Source organism: Prunus mume, linkage group LG5, assembly GCF_029339155.1.
Source record: "Prunus mume cultivar Tortuosa linkage group LG5, ASM2933915v1, whole genome shotgun sequence".
Classification (NCBI taxonomy): Eukaryota; Viridiplantae; Streptophyta; class Magnoliopsida; order Rosales; family Rosaceae; genus Prunus; species Prunus mume.
This window is the reverse complement of record NC_142702.1, coordinates 23,442,617-23,469,516: the sequence shown is the minus strand read 5'-3', so window position 1 is coordinate 23,469,516 and position 26,900 is coordinate 23,442,617. Positions and strand designations below refer to the sequence as shown.

The following is a 26,900-nucleotide window of genomic DNA, read 5'->3' as shown; positions in this document are numbered from 1 at the left end:
CTCAACTTCGGTTCCAAATGGATAATAGGAAATTTAAGTACTCGTTTGGTATTCTATTCAAAAATTATAATTTTTTTTTTAAAAATATGAGTTTTTAAATATTGATTTTAAGATCTAAATACTTGTTTAGTATTAAACTCCAAACTATTTCTAAGATCTATAAAAAATTAAATAAATAAAAATCAGAAACCATAGATTCCAAATTGAAATCTACTATAAATTATTGACCTTAATCCACCTTGACAATGCTTAGCCACAGAAAGAACACCTTCACTTTGATGCCCAGTGAGAGAGAGAGAGGGAATTGTAAAACTTCCGTTTTAAAGTTGTTTTGGAGAAGAGCTCTGGGCTCTACCACATGCGAACTATGGCTTTAGATTCAAAAATTATTTTTGAATTTAAGAAAATGAATCCAAGTAGGATATCAAATGGCCCAAAGGATTCACTCATTTTCTTTTGGATTCTTATGCATGTCTTAGGAATTATTTAAGATAAAAGTTACTATGGGAAGAGAAGGAACCTTTTAAAATATTTTGAAGTTCTCTTAATGGAGAGAAAACTTAAAAGGCTCTGAAGTTGATCCATACATATTATACTTTAGGAATGTGCCTTGCTTTTTGTACATAAATAATCCATGTCCTTCCTTCTTCTGCACGATGTAGTAAAGCAAAGGGAAGAGGAGGATACAAGTCAAAAATTTCTAAAGTATATTATTATTTTTCTCACAAATGGATGAAAAGTTAAAATGCTTATTTATTGATATGCTTTATGTGCTTTGCTTATCATCTCACACAAAAAAATTTACAATGAACAAAGCCCTCCTTATCCTCTCTCTCTCTCTACTCCATCGCTTTATTCTACCAAATTCATCATGGCTTTTTGTTGCCCTCCTATATTTCTATTTGTTCCTGCATTCATTTAGGCTTCACTATTTGTCAAAGGTTTGTCTTCATTTCAATGGAAGTTTGCATATCATAAAGAAAAAAAAAATTCAGTCTACAATTACTCTCTCTCACCCTCAATCCAGCAAATTCAAAAAATTTAACATCAAAGCTAGAATTAAATTTTGTAACTTCATCATGGGTTTTGGGAAGGAATTAATTGCATTCCTAGTATATATAAATATCCCAAAAAGGTCCTAAACTTAACAGAAATTTTAACGGAGTTAGATGGAGGTGGATTACAACACTTTACAAAGTTCAGGTATTAAAAATAAAAATTAAAAGTTCAGTGGTAATGACGCACATATCTGAAAGTTCATGTGGTATTTATGTAAATTTCCCTCACAAAAAAGTTTTTGAGTGCTGTTAAATATTTTAATATTAATATTAATTTAACTTGAATTTTAAAATTTTATTAGATAAAACTACTAAAACGTCGATAACACGCCAGCAACTTAATCTTAAAGCCATGTACAGTAGAAGTCCACAAGAGTCAAGACTCCAGAGACCTTGGTCGGGAAGCTCAAGACTTGGTTTGTTGTGATTGGGTGAGTTTGTTTATAAATACAACTTCACTGCTCTGCTGCTTCTTCCCTCAAGACAAAACATTTGATTATAATCTTATTCCAATTTTCCAAAACAGTTGAATTGAAGGAGAGATGAGCAGCAGTAGCAGCACAACAACAGATGCATGGGTGCTGGACTTGCTGCGTGGGCTCAGATACCATCCCCCTGATGAGGAAATGGTGAACCTTTTGAAGAAGCGGATGGAGGGCTCCCAAGCCCGCCCCATCATCCCAGACATTGATTTCTACAATTACGAGCCTTGGGAATTAGCTGGTAATCCATTAATCTGTCTCACTTTCTCTTCACTGCCCATTTTCTAATTTCCAAGGTATGATGTTTGTTTATGCATAATCTTCATCACTTGTTCTGTTTATACATGATGCTTGTTGATCTATCTCACTTTTTCATCACAACCCATTTTCTCATTTTCAATGTTTGATTTTTGCGTATGCATAATCTAAGATCTTGTTCAGTTGTTCTGTTAGAATCCCTAACCCTAAACCCCAAATCCTAAACCTGATATAATCCTTTTATGTGTCTCAATTTTCTTCACTACCCATTTTCTCATTTCCAATTTAAAATTTATATCTATACATAATCTTGTTCAGTAATTTAGTTATTCATTACTTCAAGACTTGAAGTGGGTTGGTTTCAAAATCTTGTTTTGTGTTGCATTTTGCAGGACGCATGTTGCCAGACTCTCCATATCAACCTAGGATGTGGTTTTCCTTCAGCCGACATCATCACAAATACGCCAACAGTCCTCGCTGCAATAGGCTCACAGAGAAGGGCTTCTGGAAAATCACAGGAAAGCCACGAGAAATCAAGTCTCGACAACTCTCTGAATCGGTCACTTGCAAAAAGAGGACCTTGACCTTCCATTTAGGTCGTCCGTCTAAGCAGAGCAAGACCGGCTGGGTCAAGCAGGAGTATTATCTCACTTCAACTGCCCCGGGTTCTAATCTGAGTGGCCTTGTTCTTTTCCGCATGAAGAATAAGTCAGCTGACTATAAGTCTGATAATAAGCAGCAGCAGGATGTTGCAATCTATGATGAATCAGCTGATCCTGCTATTGGTGGCGACGTGGCCTCTAATTCTCAAGATGATCAAGCTGCTGCAAATCATAAGATTCTGGAGGCCGAGGCCGAACAACATCTGCTTGGAAGTGGCAATCATAATGATGGTGAACCTGGTGGCTTTGTTTCATCTGATTTTGATATAATGCAAGAGGTGATTATGAATGTGCTTTTTCAACATATCTGATTTAAAATTGTAAATGTGGAGCACAAGAAATATATCAACACTTAACGCTTGCTTGTTTGTGATTCTTAATCTGGCAGTTATGTGCTCAGCTAGGACTTGAGCCGCCTCAGCTGGGAAATGTTCCTGGTACTGGTGACTACCTCGCCTCAAATTCTGATAACCAAGCTGCTGCTATCCATCCTATGACTACAGAAGAAGAAGAACTTCTGGCCTTCAAAGAGCTGGAACGTGTTCTTCTTGGCAGTGGCAATCCTGATAATGGTGAACCTCATAGCTGTGTTTCATCTGATATGCGTCAAGAGGTGAGACTTTTTGAGCAGTTTCTGATGTGAAATTGTTGATATGGATCACAAGAAGTATATCAAAACTTAACACTCGTTTGCTTTGTGAAATCTGTCAATGGCAGTCATGTGCTCAGCCAGGAGAAGATCTGGATTCACCCGTTCCGCCTCCTGGGCCACCTGAGCTGGGAAATGCTCCTGATGTCTATAATGATTCTTCTCTTCCAAACAAGAATAATATTCCGAACAATTATGACAGCAAACCAATTAGCAACACAGCCTCTGACTTCGAGAATCAAGCTAAAGATGAAAGGATTCCCGAGGTGAGAATCAACATGCTCTTTGAAAGTTTCATATATATACTTCTTAATATGGAGCACAAGAATTACACCCAAACTTAACTCTTGCTTGGAATAATTCTTAATCCAGGTTTATTCTCAATCAGAAGAAAATCTGCAATTGTTCTTTCGTTCACTTGAGGTAGAGAACTACACATTGCCTTCCTCAATGTTATACGTGGATCAGGGAGATGTTCTGCATTCCAATAACTATATTGGATGCAATGAGTCGCAATATGCGGCTCTTTTCCCACATAGTTCTTGAGTAACAAAAACATCATAAACTCTTTCCAATGACTACAACCTACCAAAATCATTGGGAAGGGTTTATGATGAAGATGGTGGAGTACAACAGTGACACTAACACTGAGTACTCCATGCAAAGATTATTTGCATTAGCTATATTAGAGAAACACTCCATTATGGTGGAGTACAACAGTGACACTAACACTGAGTACTCCATGCAAAGACTATTTGCATTAGCTATTAGAGAAACACTCCATTATGGTAGAGTACAATAGTGACACTAACACTGAGTACTCCATGCAAAGACTATTTGCATTAGCTATTAGAGAAACACTCCATTATGGTGGAGTACAATAGTGACACAAACACTGAGTACTTCATGTAAGAATGTGTCTCACATTACTACAGAGTGATATTCTCCTACAAATATGTCACAAACGACAGAAGTTACTAGTCTGTCACCCACAGCAAGGGTTTTGAGTAATTATGTCAAAGATTAACCCCCCCAAAAAAAAAGGAAAAAAGAAAAAGAAAAGAAGAAGCTGTCTCCCAGCATCCCCAAGTTTTGGAAACTTCCGAATGCAACGAGTCCAGATGAAGTAAAGATGTCTTTTCTCAGAAGCAGTCTTTTGGAGATTGCACTTCCTCTATCAACACAAACTACAGATATTCCTCAGATCAGTAGTCTTCTTCAACTAGTATATCTATCCTACAAGTCGAAGAACACACAACCTCCATATCAACCAGTATCACAAGCCAAGGTGAGAAAGAATCAAGCTGAAAACATGACTTTGTCACAGCAGTTAAATGAAATATGTTATAATGAAGCTTTGACATTGAGGCTATTTGCTATTCTCACTCAACTGAATTTGATTTCTGTTTTCTGGTCAGGAAGCTGCCGCTCACTGTGTTGCTGTTCAAACTGAAGGGTCCTTTTACTTTCCTGGAAGCATGTCCTATGGTGGTATAATATTTCAATACCAAGTTCTATTTGTATAGCCTTAGAGGCTTGCTTTTGTTCCACAGTCGCTATCATTATAGAAGTGGCGCTATACAGAAGCTTCTGCTACATGGCTGCTGGAGTCTCAGTTTACTATATCCGTATAACCAGACACTAGTGTGATGTTCTGGTTACTGATAGAGAATCTGTGAACTCCATCCTTAATGGAGTAGTAGTTCCTAGTTACAGTCATTTCGAAAATGGACGATTATTTTTGTATTTTGAAGGTCTTAAACCTATCAATGACCTTCAGTCTGAAACATCCTACCCTTTTACCACCAAAAATTGTATCCTTGTTAATATTGTTTCGATTATCAGTGTATCCTTGTGAATGTTGTTTATTTCCAACATTTCAATGTTGAATGAAGAATATTGTGTATTATTTCCTCTCTTTATTTTCGGTCTTAGAATGTCTACCTGCCATTGCTCGGTGCAAATTTTCTCCTCTTCTGCATATAGTCATCCCATTAGATTTATCATCCTGAATGAATATATTTACACCCTTATACAATTATCAAAATTTATTAAAGAAAAATAAATAAATAAAATAAATATATATATATATATATATATATATATATATATATATATACAGGGCAGTCACTCCAATGTTATTGTATTGTAGGATAGTCCAAACAATATGCGCAAAAAAAAAAATTTAAAAAAAAATCGTTCTAACTCAGTTTGAATTGTATCGTTCCCACCTCGAATTGTTGTAAATGAGTTTTGCCTTGCATCAAGGTTTTGGCTCCAAACTAATTGTGCCTTATTTGTTTAGTGAACTAGCTATTAATTTCATGTATTTCATCAAATTGCTTTGTTATAGAAAAGCTTAAAATCTTCCCCATCTCAAATTGCTTTCTTAGAGCATCCACAATGATGCTCTCTATTTATTAGCTAAAATTTGGCTAAGAATATAAGAAAGCTATTTTTTGAGCTCTCTAAAAAATTTTAACTTCAACCATACTCCATAATTTGGAGAGTCATAAATGCTATAACTCTTTTTTGATTGGTTCATCTATATTAAAAAATAAAATAAAAATAGTTAACATTAAATATATGTTTGAAATACTCATTAAATAAAACAACATTAAATTATAGCGAGCCAATAGGAGTCCTTTCTCTCTCCTCAGATTTAGAGCTCCTAGAGCACTCTCTATTTTAGGAAGTAGATAGGGAGCGTGGTTGGAGTTGCATTTTTACGATTTCTCCCTAAAATTTGTCTAAAGAGATAATTTAAAAGCTCATTGTGGATGCTCTTATATCATGATAAATAATTTAAATAATCACTTTATTTGTATGATGATGAAATCACGTGAATACGATAACATGTCGATTGTAACTTAAATATGTTCTTAACACCGCATTGATATGGATGGAATGGAACGTGCAACGGCTGTCACAAACAATAATTTATTTTATATGAATAAGGTTTGACCCATGTTTATCAATCACCAAAACAATGATGAATTGAAGGATAGAAGAGTACTATCGCTGAACTTACAAGAGGGGTAGTAGATGCATGAGATTCCCACCCAAAAAAAAAAAACAAAATATAAAAATTAAAATTAGCGCGTGAAAGAAAATGCGTGGGGGCTCCCCTGCCCTGACCCAAGTCTTTGTTAAACTTGAACTTGTATGGGAAGATCAGACCAAAAAAAACATAAACTTGTATGGGAAGCTCAAAATCTTTGGATATATATATATATTATAAAATTCATCAAACACTAGTGAAAAAAAGACCAGTGCTTTGAGATTGTGAGAGCTGGTTAGTGTTTATAAATACAACTTCACGCTTATTACTGCTTCCCAAAACGTCTGAAAATCAGAGTGCCAAAGTCGATAAGAAGGAGAGATGAGCAGCATCAGCAGAACCACAATGGAAGAAGGGGATTCAGTGCCTGTGGTCCTACCTGGGTTCAGATTCTATCCCACTGAAGAGGTGCTGGTGGGCTACTACTTGAAGAAGAAGATAGAGGGCAAGGACTCTAACTTCAGCCACATCATCCCTGAAATCGATGTCTGCAAGCACGAGCCTTGTGATATTCCTGGTAAGTTGTAACCCATTAATCTTTCTCACTTCTTCTTCACTACCCATTTCCTCATTTCTAATGTTACTTTGCTTTTGTTTATATAAATTTATGTTCTTGATCAGTTCTGTTGTTGGGTAGTTCAAGACTTGATGTAGGTTGGTTTCAATATCTTATTTTGTGTTGCATTTCGCTTTCAATTCTCTGGAAAGAGCCAACCCATTTCACATTTCTAATGTTCTATATTTAAATTTACGATCTTGTTCAGTTGTGTTGTGTGAATACTTCTGGACTTGGAGTGGATTGGTTTTAAATTTTCGATTTCGATGCTCTTGAAATTTGTGATCATGTTCAGTTGTTCTGTTGAGTACTTGAAGACTTGAAGTGGTTGGTTTGAAATTTGAATGTTTTGTTATGTGTGGCATTTCAGCGTTCTTTGAAGAGCCAGACTTTCCTGATCATGAGATGGAATGGTTCTTCTTCAGCCAACCTGATTTTAAGTACACCAATAGCACTCGCTGTAACAGGGCCACAGATCAGGGCTTTTATAAAATCACAGGCAAGGTTCGTGAGATCAAGGCACGACGATCCAAAGCTGTGATTGGTAAGAAGAGGACCTTGACTTTCTACGAAGGTCGTGTGCCGAAAGCCAAGAAGACCGACTGGATCATGCATGAGTATTATCTCACCAGCACTGAACTGGCCCAACTTGGTCCTAATCCCAATCAGCAGAAGGACTTTGTTCTCTGCCGCCTGAAGAATAAGTCAGCTAATTATAAGAAGGTGAAGGCTGATTTTGGTGGCTGCATTGCCTCTAATTCTGAAGATGATCAAGCTGCCGCAACCGATATGATTTCAGAGCCATTAGAACATCTGGCATCCCAAGAGGTAGGGGATGTTCTGAATGGTAATGGTGATCATGATGAATGCACCGAGTCTCCAAATGGTACTGGTCTGATAGACAACAATGATATTTCAAGCTGTGATGATGATGAAATTGATACCTGGATTTTCTATGATTTTGATAATCAAGCTGCATGTGATCTGTTTCAAGAGGTGAGTGTAATAGTGCTTTTTGATAATTTTTTATATAAAGTTGCTTATTCATGCTTGTTGAGCAATTTTTATATGAACTTGCTAATTTGGAGCAGCAGAAGCATATCAAAACTTAGCACTTGCTTGTTTGTGATTCTTAATCCAGCAGTATTGTGCTGAGCCAGGAGAAAATCTGGATTCACTCCTTCCTCCACCGCAGCCACCTCAGCCACCTCTGCCACCTCTGCCACAGGATTACTGCTCCTCCACACAGCAGTCACCAATATACCCCTGTAGCTCGAATTCTTATCTTACACATAAGAATAATATGTCAATGAATAATCAAATTGAACCAGTGAGCAACATTACTTATGGTGTTCAAAATCGAGCTACAGGTGAAAGTAATTCAGAGGTGAGAATGAGCGTGCTCTTTAAATTATGTTTTTTACATATGAACTTTCTAATATGGCAGAAGAATGACATCCAAACTTAATGCTTGCTTTGTTATGATTCTTAATCCAGGTTAATAATAATTCAACCAATGATTTCAAGGAACCAGTTAGCATCATCACTTGTAACTTTAATAATGGTGCTCCAAATGAAAGGATTTCAAAGGTGAGAATGAATTTCTTTTAATTTTTTAATACGTGGCACAAGGAGTACATCCGAACTCAACTCTTGCTTGTTCTGATTCTTATTCCAGGCTTGTTCTCAGCCAAAAGAAAATCTGGGATCATGTTTTGATCCATTTCAGCTACAGGATTTCACGCTGCTGTCACCAATGAACTTGGAACTGGGAGATTTTGAGCATGGCAATAAACTTTATTGGCATGCAATGAGTTGTAACCTCTGATCTGGAGGTTATGACTCTTTTCCCTCAAAGTTCTTATATACAATTATTGTTGATCAGGAATATTATCCTGCGAAGATACACCAAACACTATTTTCAGTGACCCTAATCTACCGGAGTCATGGGGAAGATTCTATGATAGCACTAGTGAAGTAAGAAGAAGTGAGAAAAAAAAAACACCGAGTTAATGTATGGATGGGTAGTACGTTTAATCTGCATTAGCGGTACAAGAGAAACCTCAACATAGCTAGTGAACCACAATATTTTACTTTTAGGAGAACATCAATAGGGGCCTTGTATACCCCAAGAGGTAACATGACCCTTGTCTACATTTTTGGAACTGGAGGCTTTGGAAACTTATTCATAGTTGTGGACACATAGACATCTATGTCCAGGACAAACGAATCAGGTTAACTAAGTCTGTTCTTGGTCTTTTGGGCCATTGCTGTGTGTGACAGCATTCCCAACTTTTGGAAACTTGAAGCTTGTAAGGTGAACTTGTTGGTCACCGAAAATTGGCAACGTTTGAAATGCCATCTGGAACTCTATTCTCCTCCGGCGAGTCCAGACAAAATAATTTGGAGACCATGTCTCTCTCCTGTCAACAGAACTACAAATATTCCCCAAATCAATTGTCTTCAAATAGTGTACTCTCTTAATCAAAGGTCACACCATCCCTCTGTTCATGTTCATACATGGGAGGTGCTGTGAGAAGAATCCAACTGCAAAGCTGTATCACAAGACAAGGTGAGAGAATCAGCCTAAAACATGAAGAGAAACCTTTATGGCCTTCTCACTGTAAATAAAAACTCTTTTATTGAAGCTTTGAGGAGGCTATTTGCTATTTTGCTCAAATTAACGTGATTTCTGTAACTCTGTTTACAGGTTAGAGAAGCTGCAGAGTATTGCATTGCTCTCCATCTGAAAACCGAGTCTTGGAAGCATACGGTTTGAAGCAAACATCAACAGGGTTCTTTCAAGTTTGGAAGCATCTCCTCAAAACCATTAATCAAGTCCCCAGTGGGACGTGGTATAATATCTCGGTACGAAGTTCTAGCTCAAGCCTTAGGCTTTCGTTCTGCTCTCTATTGTTCTGGAAGTGGTATTATACAGGATCTGCAGCTGCATGGCTGCTGGAATCTCAATATATGTTACAACTTACAATAACCAGACACTAGTGTGATGTCTGTGGTTATTGGTATGGAAGTTTCGAGGTTCCGTCCTTAATGGAGTAGTAGTTACAATCATAGTAAAACTGTATGATTATGATTGGTTTAAAACACCCAAGAATCGTGTTCTTGTAAATGTTGTTGATTTTGTTTTTTTGTAATTGGCCTGTATCAACTGCTGCGCTCCTGTGCAGCATTCCTGCTGTATCAGTGTTAATATTTCTTTATTTAGAACCTTTCAGCGTTGAATGGAATCTTTTGTATTATATTATCTTTTCATATTTCAACCCCCCAATGTTGAATTAATATTGCTAAAATATGAAAACTATAAGAGAATATTTGTTTGTGGGAATTTTCTATGTATTCTTCTCCTTGTAGGAGGTCATATTTATAATACAACAAAACCTGAATGGGCAAGTAAATAATAAATTCCTAAATCTATTTACAGTAGGAAATCAGGAATTAAAGTAAATCAATTACAAATAAAATAGGAATCCTTGGTGTGTAAGGAAAGTAAGTCAATATCCACAAGTCACGCCAACACTCCCCCTCACGTTGGTGCATAGATGTCTCCAATGCCCAACTGATCTAGTGAATTGTGGAATGCTTTACTGGAAATCGCCTTTGTCAAAATATCCGCCAATTGATCCTCGGATTTCACAAAAGGAAACTGAAACACTTTAGCCTCAAGCTTCTGTTTGATGAAGTGTCGATCCACCTCAACATGTTTAGTACGATCATGCTGAACCGGATTCTGTGCAATGGCTATAGCAGCCTTGTTGTCACAAAAGAGATTCATTGTTGATGTAGGTTTATACCCAAGTTCAGTAAGCAACTTTCTTAACCAAAGAAGTTCACATATCCCTTTAGTCATGCCTCTGAACTCGGCTTCTGCACTGGATAAAGCTACTACATTCTGTTTCTTGCTCCTCCATGTCACCAAATTACCTCCCACAAATGTGAAGTAACCCGATGTGGATTTTCTATCTGTTACATTACCTGCCCAATCTGCATCCGAATAACCATCAATATTTAGATGACCATGCTTTGAGAACATAAGTCCTTTTCCAGGCGCAGACTTCAAATATCTAAGTATCCGAAGAACTGCATTCATGTGGTCTTCACTTGGAGAGTGCATAAATTGACTGACAACGCTCACTGCATAAGCAATGTCAGTCGAGTATGTGACAAATAGATCAATCTTCCCACTAACCTTTGGTATCTTTCTTTGTTAGTTGGAACTTGATTCGGATATTCTCCAAGATGATGATTCTGAACAATAGGAGTGTCCGCAGGTTTGCAATCTAGCATTCTGTGTCATCAACAAGTCCAAGACATATTTCCTTTGAGAGAGAAATATGCCTCACTGCGATCGAGCCACCTCAATTCCCAAGAAATACTTGAGTCCACCTAGATCCTTCATCTCAAACTCTGTAGCGAGATAGTCTTGTAGCTGTGATATTTCCTGTTTATCATTCCCAGTAATAATCATATCATCAACATAAATTATTAATGTCATACCTTCCCTTTCCGATGTTTCAAGAACAAAGTATGATCTGAGTTGCACTGTTTGAAACCATTGTTCTTCATTGCCATGGTGAACCGTCCAAACCATGCACGTGGTGACTGTTTCAACCCATACAATGCTTTGTAGCCTGCAAACTGTTCCAGTCTGAGTAGTATTATAACCAGGAGGAATGTCCATGTACACCTCCTCCGTGAGTTCGCAATGTAGAAAAGCATTCTTTACATCAAACTGGTGTAGTGGCCAATTCAAATTAGCTGCAAGGGACAATAAAACTCTGACGGTGTTTAACTTTGCAACTGGAGCAAAGGTTTCTTCATAGTCTATACCATAGGTCTGTGTGTACCCTTTTGCCACAAGTCTTGCCTTGTATCGCTCGATAGATCCATCTGCATTGTGTTTTATAGTAAACACTCATCTACATCCGATAGTCTTTTTTCCTCGTGGTATAGTCTCCAATGTCCAAGTCTGATTTTTCTCAAGAGCTTTCATCTCCTCTTTTATAGCTTGGACCCACTTAGGATCTTTCAATGCTTCAGAGACCTTGGTTGGAATATGGATAGCAGACAACTGATGCACAAAAGCCTTGAGTGGTTCAGACAGCTTCTCAGTAGATACATGATTTGCAATTGGATACTTGGATGTCTTGCTAATATCAGGTGAATAGCGATTTGGTGGCTTCCCACGATTTTGCCTGAAAGGTAATTGATATCCAATAGTTTTATCCTCTAAATGCACAAGTCTAGTAGGAGTACTTACCTCAAGGATATTCTCAGGAGATTGGTCTGTTGGTACTGTTGAGTTAGAGGGGGGGTCTTCATCTTGTTGTTCTGTATTGTCTGTAGGTGTGAGACTCGGATCAGAAATATCTTCGTATGGATCAGGTGGGTCAGGTAATTGATCGCTATGAATGGGCGATTGGTCGCTTTTCGGCAGAGAGTAATCTTGTGCTCCAGACTCGGGATGATCAATTATTTCTGTACATAGGAGAATTTCTTCGTTTTCCAAGTTGCTCCAATTCTGCTCTTCATTTCGTATCTCCCCCTGAAGCGTAGAATTGGATGATGGGTCATGGAAGAACAGCTCAGATTCCAGAAAGGTCACATCCAAAGTGACATAGGTACGTCGGGTAGGAGGGTGATAACAACGGTAGCCTTTCTGATGAGTGGCATAACCCACAAAAACACAACGAAGCGCACATGGATCAAGTTTGCTACGTTGATTTTTGTGGAGATGAACGAAAGCCACACATCCAAAGATTCGGGGTGTGAGTACCAAAACAGAGGGCAGAGGTCTGTGTTGCGCAAGCACCTGTAAGGGAGTTTTAAAAGTCAATACACCAGAAGGCATGCGGTTGATTAGGTGAACTGCAGTGACAATAGCATCATCCCAGTGATGGCGAGGAACATGAGCGCCAATCAGAAGTGCTCGGGCGGTTTCAAGAAGATGTCGATTCTTTCGTTCAGCAACACCATTTTGTTGCGGTGTCTGAGGACAAGTCGTCTCATGGATAATTCCATGTTGTTGGAAGTAAGTCTGAAAGTCATGATTGACAAATTCTCCACCATTGTCGGAGCGAAGAATCTGGATTTGAGCATTAAACTGAGTTTTCATCTGTTTGTGGAATGATTGAAACGGGAAAACACTTCGTTTTTATTCTTCAGCAAATAAAGCCATGTCATCCGTGTACAATCATCTATGAATGTGACAAACCATCTAACACCAGAGGGAGCAGTGATAGGTGAAGGTCCCCAGACATCAGAGTGAATTAACGTAAATGGAGTAGTACACTTGTTCGTACTCAACGGGTAGGGCACACGGTGACTCTTAGCCAAAATACAAGTATCACATGTGAAGTCGGAGTCCTTGAAACCTGAGAATAAATCTGGTATAAGATGCTTCATATAACTAAAAGACGGATGTCCCAATCGACGGTGCCACAACCAAATTTGCTTTTGTTTGCTATCAAAGGGATGCGTCACACTGTTAGCTATGCCAGGACTGAAGTCATCGACATAATATAGCCCCCCTCTCTTAGTACCACGACCAAGAATCTCCTTAGTGTGAATATCCTGAAGCAAACAAAAACTCGGGTAAATGAGTACACAACAATTCAATTGTTCAGTAAGCTGACTAACGGACAACAATTTAGTAGATAAAGATGGAACAAGTAAAGTATTAGACAGTGTGAGAGAGGATGAGAGTGCAATGCCACCCACAGGATAAGTAACGCCATTGACATTTGCAATACAGAGTTCGTCGAGGTTGTGTAGTATTCAGAAAATCATCGGATCAAACGTCATATGATCAGTTGCACCGGAATCAATTATCCAACTCCTGGAATCAATCTTATCGGAAGTATGGAATCCATAACCAGTACCATTACTGGTCGTATTGCATTGTCCTCGATCTTTAAGAGTAGCCCACCAATCGGGGTAGCCATGCAATTTAAAACAAGTCTCACGAGTGTGTCTCGGATCACCACAATATGCGCAATCTAGTCCATGTGTCGGTGTCGTTAGTCGAGAAGTCATAATCTGTGCAGCGGAAGATGCATAGGATATAGGTAGAGTAGGAATTCGGATCGGGATCTGAGCGAGTCGGGGCTAGAGTCGAAGTCGAAATCGGGATCGAGGTCTGAATCATAGACAAATTCGGGTTGTGGTCATCATCGGAGTTGGGGTCGAGATCGTCTTCGAGTCGGGTCGGGTCGTCGTCGTCATAGTCGAGGTCGGGGTTGGGGTCGTCAAAATAGGATCCTGATTCAGGATCAAATTCGGGGCCAAAGTCTGCATCTGTAGGAGCTGAGCCATTTGGGCACTCAACTCGGTATGGTTGGTTGAGAAGGAGAAAAGGAGTCGGCGGTGCTACCTCCATGAGGGTTGAAAAAATCATCAACCCCATAGCGGCGGGGGGGTTTGAAACTAGAGTCAGCAATTCCAAGATCGCCGCTCTGATACCATGCTAAAATATGAAAACTATAAGAGAATATTTGTTTGTGGGAATTTTCTATGTATTCTTCTCCTTGTAGGAGGTCATATTTATAATACAACAAAACATGAATGGGCAAGTAAATAATAAATTCCTAAATCTATTTACAGTAGGAAATCAGGAATTAAAGTAAATCAATTACAAATAAAATAGGAATCCTTGGTGTGTAAGGAAAGTAAGTCAATATCCACAAGTCACGCCAACAAATATGCCATTGTTCAGTTTTAAGAAAGAATGATCGGAAAAAAGTTGAGCTAAACGTGGCTCCAAGTTGCAGAAACTTTGAGTTTTTCACGACAAACCTATGGTGTTCAAGCCTAGTTTTGCCACGGAAAAATTATGTTTTCAATATACAAAATTATAGGTGTTTTAAGATTTGAGGATTTGTAACCTATTATAGGAGAAATCGAAGCTCAAAAGTGACAATTACAAAAGGCATTTGTGGATGTTTCTATAAAATACTTCAAATCAGTTTAAATAACATTCATGGATTGGTTTTAGTCATGGAAGATTCTCCAATAAGTATTTTAGTCACGAGAAATTCTCCAATTATGAATGCAATTCAACAGCCGAAATTAGAAATATATAACTAATTTTTAACTTAAATACATATTGGAGAATCTCCCTTTTGTGACATAACGCCAATACGTGCATGGTTTTTCAATGTTGATTCACACAATATCTAAATTTTCAATATCAAAACTTAACAAAACTTTGAACATGAAAATTTTAAATTAAAAAATATTTAGAAACAACTCCAAAAAATGTTCGCAAAAATCCGAAACTCATTTTAAGTAGAAAAAGACAAATAAAGATTGAATTTTTCAAATAAGAATGAACGCTTAAAACTAAACTAAAATACTCAACCTGTTTTATAATTGAAATAGATTCTTAACATCCCAAATAATAATTCTTTATGCATAAAGCTTTCATCAAAACAAAAGAAATTAACTCTTTAAAATAAAAAAAGATAATAATAATAATAATAATAAAGATCCAGCCGTGCGGCTATACTCTTTAAAAACAAAAAAAATAAAGTACCGCCGGGCGGCTAAACTCGTGAAGGTGTAAAATCAAAACTGTATAGCCGCGCGGCTATACTATTGGAAAACTGGAAAAAAATTAAAAATGTATAGCCGGGCTGCAATACTCTAAAAATAAAAAATAAAAAATAGTATAGCACAATCAAGTAAAATAAAAAAGTATAGCCACGCCATACTCTTGGAAAAAATATATTAAAACATGTATCGATACTCAATAAAAACATATAGCTAAAGATACAAATTTAAACGTATAACGCTTAGTATAGCCATTCAGCTATATGCTTAAAATAAACGATAGCCAATACGATTGGTTTTAGTCACGGAAGATTCTCAATAAGTATTTTAGTCACGAAAATTCTCCAATTATGAATGCAATTCAATTAGAAATATATAACTAATTTTTAACTTAAATACATATTGAGAATCTCCCTTTTGTGACATTACGTGCATGGTTTTTCAATGTTGATTCACACAATATCTAAATTTTCAATATCAAAACTTAACAAAACTTTGAACATGAAATTTTAAATTAAAAATATTTAGAAACAACTCCAAAAAATGTTCGTCAAAAATCAAACTCATTTTAAGTAGAAAAAGACAAATAAAGATTGAATTTTTCAAATAAGAATAAACGCTTAAAACTAAACTAAAATACTCAACCTGTTTTATAATTGAAATAGATTCTTAACATCCCAAATAATAATTCTTTATGCATAAAGCTTTCATCAAAACAAAAGAAATTAACTCTTTAAAATAAAAAAAGATAATAATAATAATAATAATAAAGATCCAGCCGTGCTATACTCTTTAAAAACAAAAAATAAAGTACTGCCGGGCGGCTAAACTCGTGAAGGTGTAAAAATCAAACACTGTATAGCCGCGCGGCTATACTATTGGAAAACTGGAAAAAATTAAAAAAATGTATAGCCGGGCTGCAATACTCTCTAAAAATAAAAAATAAAATAGTATAGCCGGTCGGCTACAATCTTGAAGTAAAATAAAAAGTATAGCCACGGCCATACTCTTTGGAAAAAATATATTAAAACATGTATCGTATACTCAATAAAACATATAGCGCTACAAGATACGCTTAAAGATACAAATTTAAACGTATAGCCGTGATGCGCTTAAAAACGTATAGCCATTCAGCTATATGCTTAAAATAAAAACTTATGACAGTATAGCCGCTCGGCTATATACGATTTAGATAATATTCTCTCTAACTCGTCATCCAATTTTCTTTTTTCCCTTGGCGAACTTCCAATGTGAGCGAGCGAGAGAGAGAGAGAGATTGGAAAACCTCAAGATAAAAAATGAGAATCCAGATATAGATAAATTTAATCCATCCAAAGCTGCTCCATCAAACATGCAAGAGCAGTTTCCCCTAAACCCTAAATCACATGCCATTAACCCCACTGTTAAAATGTATATCACATTCAAACACTTAAAATTCACTTTTTTTTATTTTTTTTAAAAAATCAAAACTTAAAATTCACTTTAAACTATCACTGTAAATTGAATTTAACAAAAGTATAGCCGATCGGTCATAACTTATAAAAAAAAAAACAGAACTATACGCTGCAAAATTAAAAAGAAAGTATAGCCGTGCGGCTGTACGCCTTAGAATTTAAAAATTAAAAACAGTATAGCCGGCCGGCTATACGCTTTAAAAATTAAAAAAAATATATAGCTAAGCAGCGATACACTTTTGTTTTCCCCTCAGAAGTCTAGAATGTTCCAGAAATCTCTCGATTGCATTTGTTTTCCCCTCAAAAACAAAAGCAATGATAAAATGAACTAAAACTACTGAAGCTGAACTTGCAAGAGCAGGTCGACAAGATTCCTTTCCACAGGACATAAACAAATATAGAATACAAAATTGAAGGGAAAAAAAGGACCGGATGGGACCCACTGGTGTGACGCAACGCAAGCCATGCCATTGCTGGTCACTCACTCGTTGCCAAAAATAAATTTTCTATGTGGTATTTGCACCCACAGGTGGCTTTATGAATAAAGCTTTGATCTGATCCGTTGCCTACTTTTGGATGAATAAAGCCTTTGATCTGATCCATGTGTCAAGAGTCTAGAATGTTCATGAAATCTCTCGTCTCTCGATCGTATTTGGTTTCGCATCAAAATCAATGGTAAAATGATGAAAAGAAAATTACTGATCCAAAAAGGACAGAAACAAACATAAAATACAATGAAAACGCGGGAAAGGACCGATGGGGGACCCACAGTGAGAGATGAACTTGTATGGGAAGCTCAAAGACCTGTGGAAAAAAAGAACAGCAGTAGTCAAAACCCTCCACAGTGCTTGCTTTGAGTGAGTGGGTCTTGTTTTTTTTTCTATTTTTTCTTTTTCTTTTTTTGGTCAATTGGGTCTTTGTTCAGTGTTCATAAATACAGCTTCACTCTGGTGCTGCTTGCTCACAGAGACAAAAACATTGATTGATAGGAGGAGGAGAGATGGGCGGCGGCGGCGGCACAACAGATGAAAGAGTTTCAGTGCCGATGGGCCTACTACCGGGAATTAAATTCTCTCCCACCGACAAGGAACTGCTTTCCTTTTACTTGAAGAAGAAAATAGCGGGCGAGGACTCTGAATTCAGCAACATCATCCCTGAAATCAATTTGAGGGAGCACGAGCCTCGTGATCTGCCAACTGGTAACCCATTAATCTTTCTCACTTTTTCTTCACTACCCATTTCCTCATTTCTAATGCTACTATGTTTTTGGTTATAAATTTATGATCTTGATCAGTTCTGTTGTTGTTACTGAGTGGCTTGGTTTCCAAATTTTGTTTTGGGAGATTCACTATTATATGCAGTTCGATTTCAATGCTCTTGAAAAGGCCATCTCTTTTCTCATTTCTAATGTACTATTTTGTTGTATGCATAAATTTATCATCTTGATCAGTTCTGTTCTTGTTGAGTAACTTGGTCTGTTATGTGTTACATTTCGATTTCAATGCTCTTGAAAAAAAAAAAAACCTAACCCTTTTCTCATTTCTAATGTACTGTTTTGTTGTATGTATAAATTTATGATTTTGTTTAGCTGTTGTGACTCACTTCAAATACTTGAAGGGGGTTGGTTTCGAATTTTCTATATTTTGTTTCTTTTGCATTTCAGAGTTCTTCTTCAGCGAACCTAATTACATGTCCCCCAACGGCGATAGTTGCTACAGGACCACGAATGAGGGCTTTTATAAAAGCACAGGCAAGCCTCGTGAGATCGAGGATGAACTATCCAAAGCTGTGATTGGTGAGAAGAGATATATGCCTTTCTACGAAGGTCGTGCGCCCAACCACAAGCTGACCAAGTATGTCCTGCATCAGTTTTCTCTCACCAAAACTGAACTCGCCAAACTGGCTCCTAATCGGGAGTTTGTTCTAAACCACCTAACAATTAAGAAGGGTTCAACTAAGGCGTGTAACCCTAAACCCAATTGTAAGAAGCGGAAGTATGATTCAAATTGCGATAAATTAGCTGAGCATGGTATTCCTGGTTACATCGCCTCCAATTATAAAGATGATCAAGCTGCTGCTGCTGCTAATATGATTCCAGAGCCTGAAGAGCATCTCGCAGATGAAGATGTTCTGCTTGGCAGTGAGAATCGAAATGAATGTGCCGAGTCAGAGTCTGCAAATGGTTCTCGTCTTATAAACAATAATGATAGTTCAACCCTTGCTGTTGGTTCACCTGGTGGCTGCTTCCTATCTGGTTATGGTAATGTAGCTGCATATGATCCTTTTCGTGAGGTGATAATTATCCTGCCTTTTGAACAATTTTTTTTCAATATGAACTTTCTATATCAGCTCAAGAATCTCATCAAACCTTAACACTTGCTTGTTATGACTTTTAATGCAGGTTTCCTTTCAGCCAGAAGTAAATCTGATATCACCCCTTCATCCATCTAGCCTACGGGATATTCCTCTGAGGTCACCAGTGCACACAGGACTACCGGGAGATGTTATGTGTGCCAATAACTCTATCCTTATTGGCATGCAATTATGAGTCGCAATCTTCAGATAATCTGGAGTTTACGATTCTTTTTCCCACAAAGTTCTCGAATAATTTCATTGGTGACCAAGATTATTATCCTGTGTAGAAACAACATGCACTATACTTACAGTGACTCTGATCTACTAGAGCCATTGGGAGGAGTGTATGATAGCTATAGTGGTGTAAGAAGTGAGAAGAACACTGAATTACTCCATGGATGGGTAGTAGGTTTTTTCTGCATTAGTACTGCAACATAGATAGTGAACCGCAACATTTTAGTTATAGGAGAACATCGATAGGGGCCTTGTAAACTACGAGGTCTTGGAAGGGTAGAACATCACCCTTATCTACTGGAGGATTTGGAAACTTGTTGATAGTTGTAGAAATTTACGTCGGACAGGACAAACGACACAGGTTAAGTCTGTTCTTGTTCTTTCGGCCATTGCTCAGCATTCCCAAGTATTGGAAACTTCAAACTTGTTAAGTGAACATGAGAACCACCGGCAAGTGCTAATGTTTGAGATACCATCTGGAACTCTACTCTTCTCTTCTCTGATGAGTCAGAATTTTTTTTATTAAAAAAAAAAAAAAAAGTCTTTTCTTAGAAGTAGTACTGTGGAGACCGCATCTCTCCCAATTGTCTTCAAATAGTACTCTCTTACTCATAGGACACACATACCTCAATATCAACCAGCATCCATTCATGTCTTCACACACAGGAGGTGCTCCGAGAAGAATCCGACTGCAAAGCTGTATCACAGGACAAGGTGAGTGAATTTGACCTGAAACATGAAGAGACGCCTTTATGACTTTCTCACAGTAAATAAAAGCTCTTGTATTGAAGTTTTGAGGAGGCTATTTGCCATTTTTCACTAATGTGATTTCTGTAACTCTGTTTGCAGGTTAGGGATGCTGCAGAGTATTGTTTTGCTCTTCATCTGCAAACCAAGTCCTGGAAGAATACGGTTTGAAGCAGGCAACAATAGGGTTCTTTCATGTTCTTGGAAGCATCTCCTTGAATCCATTAATCAAGTCCCCGATATTTTGGTAACAAGTTCTATCTCTAGCCTTGATACCCAGGCTTCCGTTCTAGCTCTAGCCTTAATACTCAGGCTTCCGTATTAGCTCTAGCCTTGATACCCAGGCTTCCGTTCTAGCTCTAGCCTTAATACTCAGGCAGGTTCTAGCTCTAGCCTTAATACTCAGGCTTCCGTTCTAGCTCTAGCCTTGATACTCAGGCTTTCATTCTAGCTCTAGCCTTGATACTCAGGCTTCCATTCTAACCCTAGCCTTGATACTCAGACTTCCATTCTACCCCTAGCCTTAATACTCAGGCATTTGTTCTAGCTCTAGCCTTAATTCTCAGGCTTTTGTTCCCAAGTTTCTAGCTCCACCCTTGTACTCGGGCTTTCGTTCCGTCTATTATTCTTGAAGTGACATCATACATGATCTGCTGCTACATGGCTGCTGGAGTCTCAATATACAATACAATAACCAGATGCTAATCTGACGTCGTGGTTAATCGTTTGGAAGTTTTGAGGTTCCATCCTTAATGGAGTAGTAGTTACAATCAGTGTAAAACTGTATGATTATGATAGGCTTAAAACCTATCTATCACCTTCAGGTTGAAACACCCAAATCCTACAATCAAAAATTGTATTCTTGTAAAGTTTGTTTTTGTAATTGGCCTGTATCAACTGCTGCGGCCCCTTTGTGTACTGTATCATCTGTGTTAATGTTGTGTATTTAGAACCTTACAGTGTTGAATATAATTTTGTGTGTTATATTTCTCTTTTTCATATTTCAATCCCTCAATGTTTAATATGTCATTGTTCAGTTTTAAGAAAGAATGATGGGAAAAGAACAGAAACAAATATAAATTACAATAAAGAAAACAAATAAAATCTCTGAGAATTTGGGAATGGGTTCTGCCGAAATGGAAGAGGGTTTGGTTGATTAGCCCAAAACTTGAAATCGCAATAGTAGCAAGAGATGGTAGAGAGACGAGGAGGCGATTATGGGTTTGATTTGAGTGGGAGTGAATAGGTAAAAGATTGTGATGGGTTTGAGTTAGACTTTTTGTGGAAGCCATGGAAGCCACTGTGCTTGCTTGCCGAGGAAGGGAAAGTAAATGAAAGGATTATTGGAATGAAAAATTTAGTTAGTGGAACAAAAAATATTGGAGCACTAGTTGAGGGACAATTTCGGTCGAAAACCTAAAAATAAATTTAGAACTCCAAAAAATGCTCTTGAAAAACCCGACAATCATTTTGAGCGGAAAAAAAAAATATAACAAAACTGAAATTTTCAAATAAGAAAGTGCACACTAAAAAAAAAAAACCTTCATTAATGGATTAACAACAAATGCAAATAACTATATAGACAAGACGAGTAAAAACTTGTAAGAACTACAATAATGATTGCCAATTTGAAATCTAAACCTGTTTTATAATTTAAATAGATTCTTAGCATCCCAAATAATACTTCTTTATGGATAAAACTTTGATCAAGAGCCCAAAAGTGCTTACTCAACTTCTTGGTGAGTAAAGCCTTTGATCTGATCCATGCATCATAAGTCTAGAATGTTCCCCTCAAAATCAAATGAGAAGGAGAGAAAATTACTAATCTCTCTGACCTTCCAAGAGCAGGTCCATTGTATTCCTTCAACAGGACATAAACATATACAAATTACAATAAATAAAAAAGGAGGGAAAGTACTGGATGGGACCCACTGGCGTTACTCAAGCCATGCGACGTCACTCACTCAGGTGAACTTGTATGAGAAGCTCAATTGGTTGCCTATAAATACAGCTTCACTCCGGTGCTGCTTGCTCACTGAGCCAAAAAACATTGATTGATATAAATCTTTTAGTTCACTAGGAGGATAAGGAGGAGGAGGAGGGATGAGCAGCAGCGGCGGCACAACAGATGGAGGGGTTTCAGTGCCGATGGGCCTACTACCCGGATTTAGGTTCTCTCCCACCGAAGAGGAACTGCTTTCCTTCTACTTGAAGAAGAAGATAGCGGGCGAGGACTCTGAATTCAGCGACATCATCCCTGAAATCAACGTGTGCGAGCGCGAGCCTCGTGATCTGCCTGGTAACCCGTTAATCATTTCAAATGTTACTCTGTTTTTGTTTCTATAATTTATGATCTTTAACTTGATCATGATCTTGATCAGTTCTGTTGTTGTTATTGAGTAGCTTGGTTTCCAAATTTTGTTTTGTGCTGCAATTAGATTTCAATGCTATTGAAAAAGCCAACCCTTTTCTCATTTCTAATGTACTGTTTTGATGTATGCATAAATTTATGATCTTGATGTTCATCAGTTATGTTGTTGTTGTATGAGTAGCATGGTTTCCGAATTTTGTTTTGTTCTGCATTTCGATATCAATGCTCTTGGAAAAGCCAACCCTTTTCTCATTTCTAATGTACTGTTTTGTTGTATGCATAAATTTATGATCTTGATGTTCATCGGTTATGTTGTCGTTGGTGTATGAGTAGCTTGGTTTCCGAATTTTGTTTTGTTCTGCATTTCGATTTCAATGCTCTTGGAAAAGCCAACCCTTTTCTAATTTCTAATGTACTGTTTTGTTGTATGCATAAATTTATGATCTTGATGTTCTATCAGTTATGTTGTCGTTGTTGTATGAGTAGCTTGGTTTCCGAATTTTGTTTTGTTCTGCATTTCGATTTCAATGCTCTTGGAAAAGCCAACCCTTTTCTTATTTCTAATGTGCTATTTTGTTGTATGCATACATTTATGATCTTGTTTAGCTGTTGTGTTGTTGAGTACTTGAAAGGCTTGAAGTGCGTTGGTTTCATATTTTCTATATTTTGCATTTCAGAGTACTTCTTCAGCAAACCTAATTACATGAACACCAACAGCAATCGCTGCAGTAGGACAACAGATGAGGGCTATTATAAAAGCACAGGCCAGGTTCGTGAGGTCAAGACTGAACTATCCCAAGCTGTGATTGGTAATAAGAGGATTTTGCCTTTCTTGGAAGGTCGTGCGCCCAAAGGCAAGATAACCAAGTATGTCATGCATGAGTTTTCTCTCCCCAAAACTAAACAGGCCCAACTGGGTCCTAATCCCAATCAGCAGAGGGAGTTTGTTCTAAACCACCTAACAACTAAGTCAGTGAATTATAAGAAGCGGAAGTATGATTCAATCTGCGATAAAGTAGCTGAACATGGTATCGCCTCCAATTATAAAGATGATCAAGCTGCTGCTGCTGCTAATATGATTCTAGAGCCCAAAGAGCATCTCGCAGACAAAGATATTCTGCTCGGCAGTGAGAAATGTAATGAAGGCGCCGAGTCAGAGTCTGTAAATGGTTCTTGTCTTACAGACAATAATGATATTTCGACCCTTGATGTTGGTTTACTTGGTGGCTGCTTCTCGTCTGGTTCTGATAATCTAGCTGTCAATGATTCGTTTCATGAGGTGATAATAAACTTGCCTTTTGAACATATTTTTTTTGTCAATATGAACTTTCTATATCAGCACAAGAAGCTTATCAAACCTTAATGCTTGCTTGTTATGATTTTTAATGCAGGTTTCCTTTCAGCCAGAAAGAAATCTGATATCACCCTTTCATCCATCTAGCCTACGGGATATTCCTCTGGATATCACCAGTGCACACAGGACTGCTGGGAGATGTTGTGTATGCCAATAACTCTATCCTCATTGGCATGCAATGATGAGTCGCAATCTTCAGATAATCTGGAGTTTATGATTCTTTTTCCCACAAAGTTCTTGAATAATTTCATTGGTGACCAAGATTATTATCCTGTGTAGAAACAACATGCACTATACTTACAGTGACTCTGATCTACTAGAGCCATTGGGAGGAGTGTATGATAGCTATAGTGGAGTAAGAAGTGAGAAGAACACTGAATTACACCATGGATGGGTAGTAGGTTTTTTCTGCATTAGTACTGCAACATAGATAGTGAACTGCAACATTTTAGTTATAGGAGAACATCGATAGGGGCCTTGTAAACCACAAGAGGTCTTGGAAGGGTAGAACATCACCCTTATCTACTGGAGGATTTGGAAACTTGTTGATAGTTGTAGATATTTATGTTGGACAGGACAAACGACACAGGTTAAGTATGTTCTTGTTCTTTCGGCCATTGCTCAGCATTCCTAAGTATTGGAAACTTCAAACTTGTTAAGTGAACATGAGAACCACCGGCAAGTGCTAATGTTTGAGATGCCATCTGGAACTCTACTCTTCTCTGACGAGTCTGAATAAATAAATAAAAGTCTTTTCTTAGAAGTAGTAGTGTGGAGACCGCGTCTCTCCCAATTGTATTCAAATAGTATACTCTCTTAATCATAGGACACACATACCTCAATATCAACCAGCATCCATTCATGTCTTCACACGCGGGAGGTGCTCCGAGAAGAATCCGACTGCAAAGCTGTATCACAGGACAAGGTGAGTCAGTTTGACCTGAAACATGAAGAGAAGCCTTTATGACTTTCTCACAGTAAATAAAAGCTCTTGTATTGAAGTTTTGAGGAGGCTATTTGCTATTTTTCACTAATGTGATTTCTGTAACTCTGTTTGCAGGTTAGTGATGCTGCAGAGTATTGTTTTGCTTTTCATCTGAAAACCAAGTCCTGGAAGCATACGGTTTGAAGCTGGCAACAATAGGGTTCTTTCAAGTTCTTGGAAGCATCTCCTTGAATCCATTAATCAAGTCCCCGATATTTTGGTAACAAGTTCTATCTCTAGCCTTGATACCCAGGCTTCCGTTCTAGCTCTAGCCTTAATGCTCAGGCTTCCGTTCTAGCTCTAGCCTTGATACTCAGGCTTTCATTCTAGCTCTAGCCTTAATACTTGGGCTTCCATACTACCCCTAGCCTTAATACTCAGGCTTTCATTTGTTCTAGCTCTAGCCTAGCTAATTCTCATGCTTTTGTTCCCAAGTTTCTAGCTCCACCCTTGGGCTTTCGTTCCGCAGTCTATTATTCTTGAAGTGGCATCATACATGATCTGCTGCTACATGGCTGCTGGAGTCTCAATATACAATACAATAACCAGACGCTAATCTGACGTCGTGGTTAATCGTATGGAAGTTTTGAGGTTCCATCCTTAATGGAGTAGTAGTTACAATCAGTGTAAAACTGTATGATTATGATAGGCTTAAAACCTATCTATCACCTTCAGGTTGAAACACCCAAACCCTACAATCAAAAATTGTATTCTTGTAAAGTTTGTTTTTGTAATTGGCCTGTATCAACTGCTGCGGTCCTGTGCAGCATTCCTTCTCCTTTTTTTTCTACTGTATTATCAGTGTTAATATTGTGTATTTACAACCTTTCTGTGTTGAATGAATTTTGTGGATTATATTATCTTTTCCAATTTTTATAATTTTGAGATGAAGGTAAAAACTCGTAAGAACTACAAAAATGATTGCCAATTATGAAATCTAAAACTGTTTTATAATTTAATCAGATTCTTAACATCCCAAATAATAATAGTTTTATGATTAAAGAGTCTAGAATGTTCCTGAAATCTCTCGATTTTATTTGTTTTCCCTTAATAAATGAACGAGAAAATGAAGAAAATAAAATTACTACAAGAGGGGTGGATGAGATTCCTTGAAAAGAACAGAAACAAATATAAATTAGAATAAAGAAAACAAATAAAATCACTGCTATCAAGCCTACGTTTTGCTTCACAATAATAACGCTATGAGAATTTGGGAATTGGTTCTGCCGAAATGGAAGAGGGGTTGTTTACCAATGAAGGTTGGTCAGAGTGGAAGGGGCTCTGGTCGCTTAAGCAAGTGGTCTCGGGTTCAAGCCCTTGTGGATGTAGAAAATTTTCTTGGGAGAGGTCCCCGCATATGCGCCTGACAGTACCTCGGAGGATTAGGTCTGGGCCATGCCTGGGGATACCTTGGGAAACCAAAAAAAGAAGAAGAGGGGTTGTTTGAAAGCCCAGAACTTGAAATCACAATAGTAGCAAAGAGATGGTGGTAGAGAGATGAGATCATGGGTTTGATTTGAGTGGGAGTGAATAGGTAAAAGACCGTAATGGGTTTGAGTTAGATTTTTGTGGCAGCCATGGACTGCTTGCTTGCTGAGGAAGGGAAAGTCAGATTATTTTTTTGGGGGGGTTTTAGATGATTGGGCATTTGAGTTTTTAATTTTTTAAATAATAATATTTTACTTTTTTTTACCTCTCTATTTAACAAAATATTTGACAGACTTTGATTGTATGACTGTTTTGATACCAAATGAAAAGTAGAAGGACTATTAAAATGAAAATTTTAGTTAGTGAACCAAAATGATACTGGAGCACTAGTTGGGAGACCATTTCGGTCGAAAATCCGAAAATCAACTTAGAACTCCAAAAAATGTTCTTCAAAAATCCGACACTCATTTTGAAGCGGAAAAAAAAATATAACAAAACTAAAATTTTAAATAAGAAAGTACGCACTAAAAAAAGAAAGAAAATTCAACTTAATTAATAGATTAACGACAAATGCAAATAACTAAATAGACAAGACAAGTAAAAACTTGTAAGAACTAAAAAGATGATTGCCAATTTGAAATACGAACCTGTTTTATAATTTAAATAGATTCTTAATAT

General features: G+C 37.5%; 3 protein-coding genes and 1 long non-coding RNA gene across 10 annotated transcripts; 3 read left to right on the top strand and 1 right to left on the bottom strand.

Moving 5' to 3' along the window:
• Positions 1 to 1,381: 1,381 nt before the first annotated feature.
• On the top strand, positions 1,382 to 5,031 carry LOC103342391 (NAC domain-containing protein 59-like). 4 transcript variants are annotated; one of them, XM_008246014.2, is made up of 7 exons: positions 1,382 to 1,489; positions 1,585 to 1,781; positions 2,191 to 2,738; positions 2,849 to 3,073; positions 3,178 to 3,375; positions 3,482 to 4,397; positions 4,528 to 5,031. In XM_008246014.2, the coding sequence occupies exons 2-6, from the start codon at positions 1,601 to 1,603 to the stop codon at positions 3,653 to 3,655; spliced, it is 1,326 nt and encodes a 441-aa protein (XP_008244236.2). In that variant the 5' UTR covers positions 1,382 to 1,489; positions 1,585 to 1,600; the 3' UTR covers positions 3,656 to 4,397; positions 4,528 to 5,031. The 4 variants fall into 4 exon arrangements, with proteins under 4 accessions (XP_008244236.2, XP_088909677.1, XP_088909676.1 ...); XM_089053551.1 differs by lacking the exon at positions 1,382 to 1,489 and having other exon boundaries at positions 1,506 to 1,781; positions 3,482 to 3,532; positions 4,045 to 4,397; XM_089053550.1 differs by lacking the exon at positions 1,382 to 1,489 and having other exon boundaries at positions 1,506 to 1,781; positions 4,532 to 5,031.
• A 1,234-nt stretch (positions 5,032 to 6,265) lies between these two features.
• LOC103342341 (protein NTM1-like 9) lies at positions 6,266 to 9,991 on the top strand. Of its 2 annotated transcripts, none has more exons than XM_089053620.1 (6): positions 6,266 to 6,687; positions 7,097 to 7,722; positions 7,868 to 8,113; positions 8,224 to 8,316; positions 8,405 to 9,298; positions 9,437 to 9,991. In XM_089053620.1, exons 1-5 carry the CDS (start codon positions 6,492 to 6,494, stop codon positions 8,552 to 8,554), a joined length of 1,311 nt encoding a protein of 436 aa, XP_088909746.1. In that variant the 5' UTR covers positions 6,266 to 6,491; the 3' UTR covers positions 8,555 to 9,298; positions 9,437 to 9,991. The 2 variants fall into 2 exon arrangements, with proteins under 2 accessions (XP_088909746.1, XP_088909747.1); XM_089053621.1 differs by having other exon boundaries at positions 6,277 to 6,687; positions 7,871 to 8,113.
• Positions 9,992 to 17,593: 7,602 nt separating this feature from the next.
• LOC103342342 (NAC domain-containing protein 68-like) lies at positions 17,594 to 24,558 on the top strand. Of its 3 annotated transcripts, none has more exons than XM_016796755.2 (4): positions 17,600 to 17,947; positions 18,412 to 19,040; positions 19,150 to 20,051; positions 20,187 to 21,083. In XM_016796755.2, the coding sequence occupies exons 1-3, from the start codon at positions 17,749 to 17,751 to the stop codon at positions 19,294 to 19,296; spliced, it is 975 nt and encodes a 324-aa protein (XP_016652241.2). In that variant the 5' UTR covers positions 17,600 to 17,748; the 3' UTR covers positions 19,297 to 20,051; positions 20,187 to 21,083. The 3 variants fall into 3 exon arrangements, with proteins under 3 accessions (XP_088908686.1, XP_016652241.2, XP_088908687.1); XM_089052561.1 differs by lacking the exons at positions 17,600 to 17,947; positions 18,412 to 19,040 and adding exons at positions 23,133 to 23,734; positions 23,847 to 24,558 and having other exon boundaries at positions 19,122 to 20,051; positions 20,187 to 22,383; XM_089052560.1 differs by lacking the exons at positions 19,150 to 20,051; positions 20,187 to 21,083 and adding an exon at positions 23,847 to 24,558 and having other exon boundaries at positions 17,594 to 17,947.
• Positions 24,244 to 26,315, bottom strand: LOC148917376 (uncharacterized). Its single transcript, XR_016127050.1, has 3 exons — positions 26,046 to 26,315; positions 24,647 to 24,717; positions 24,244 to 24,540 (listed from the first exon to the last, which is right to left on the bottom strand). It is a non-coding gene; the product is annotated as an uncharacterized LOC148917376 (long non-coding RNA).
• Between the last annotated feature and the right edge of the window lie 585 nt (positions 26,316 to 26,900).

Coding starts and splice junctions, on each gene's coding strand:
- LOC103342391 (XM_008246014.2), top strand. CDS start 1,601: ATGAGCAGCAGTAGCAGCACAACAACAGATGCATGGGTGCTGGACTTG. Junction 3,074..3,177: donor CATCTGATATGCGTCAAGAG/GTGAGACTTTTT, acceptor TGTCAATGGCAG/TCATGTGCTCAGCCAGGAGA. Junction 3,376..3,481: donor AAGATGAAAGGATTCCCGAG/GTGAGAATCAAC, acceptor TTCTTAATCCAG/GTTTATTCTCAATCAGAAGA.
- LOC103342341 (XM_089053620.1), top strand. CDS start 6,492: ATGAGCAGCATCAGCAGAACCACAATGGAAGAAGGGGATTCAGTGCCT. Junction 6,688..7,096: donor CGAGCCTTGTGATATTCCTG/GTAAGTTGTAAC, acceptor GTGGCATTTCAG/CGTTCTTTGAAGAGCCAGAC. Junction 8,317..8,404: donor CAAATGAAAGGATTTCAAAG/GTGAGAATGAAT, acceptor TTCTTATTCCAG/GCTTGTTCTCAGCCAAAAGA.
- LOC103342342 (XM_016796755.2), top strand. CDS start 17,749: ATGGGCGGCGGCGGCGGCACAACAGATGAAAGAGTTTCAGTGCCGATG. Junction 17,948..18,411: donor GCCTCGTGATCTGCCAACTG/GTAACCCATTAA, acceptor TTTGCATTTCAG/AGTTCTTCTTCAGCGAACCT. Junction 19,041..19,149: donor CATATGATCCTTTTCGTGAG/GTGATAATTATC, acceptor CTTTTAATGCAG/GTTTCCTTTCAGCCAGAAGT.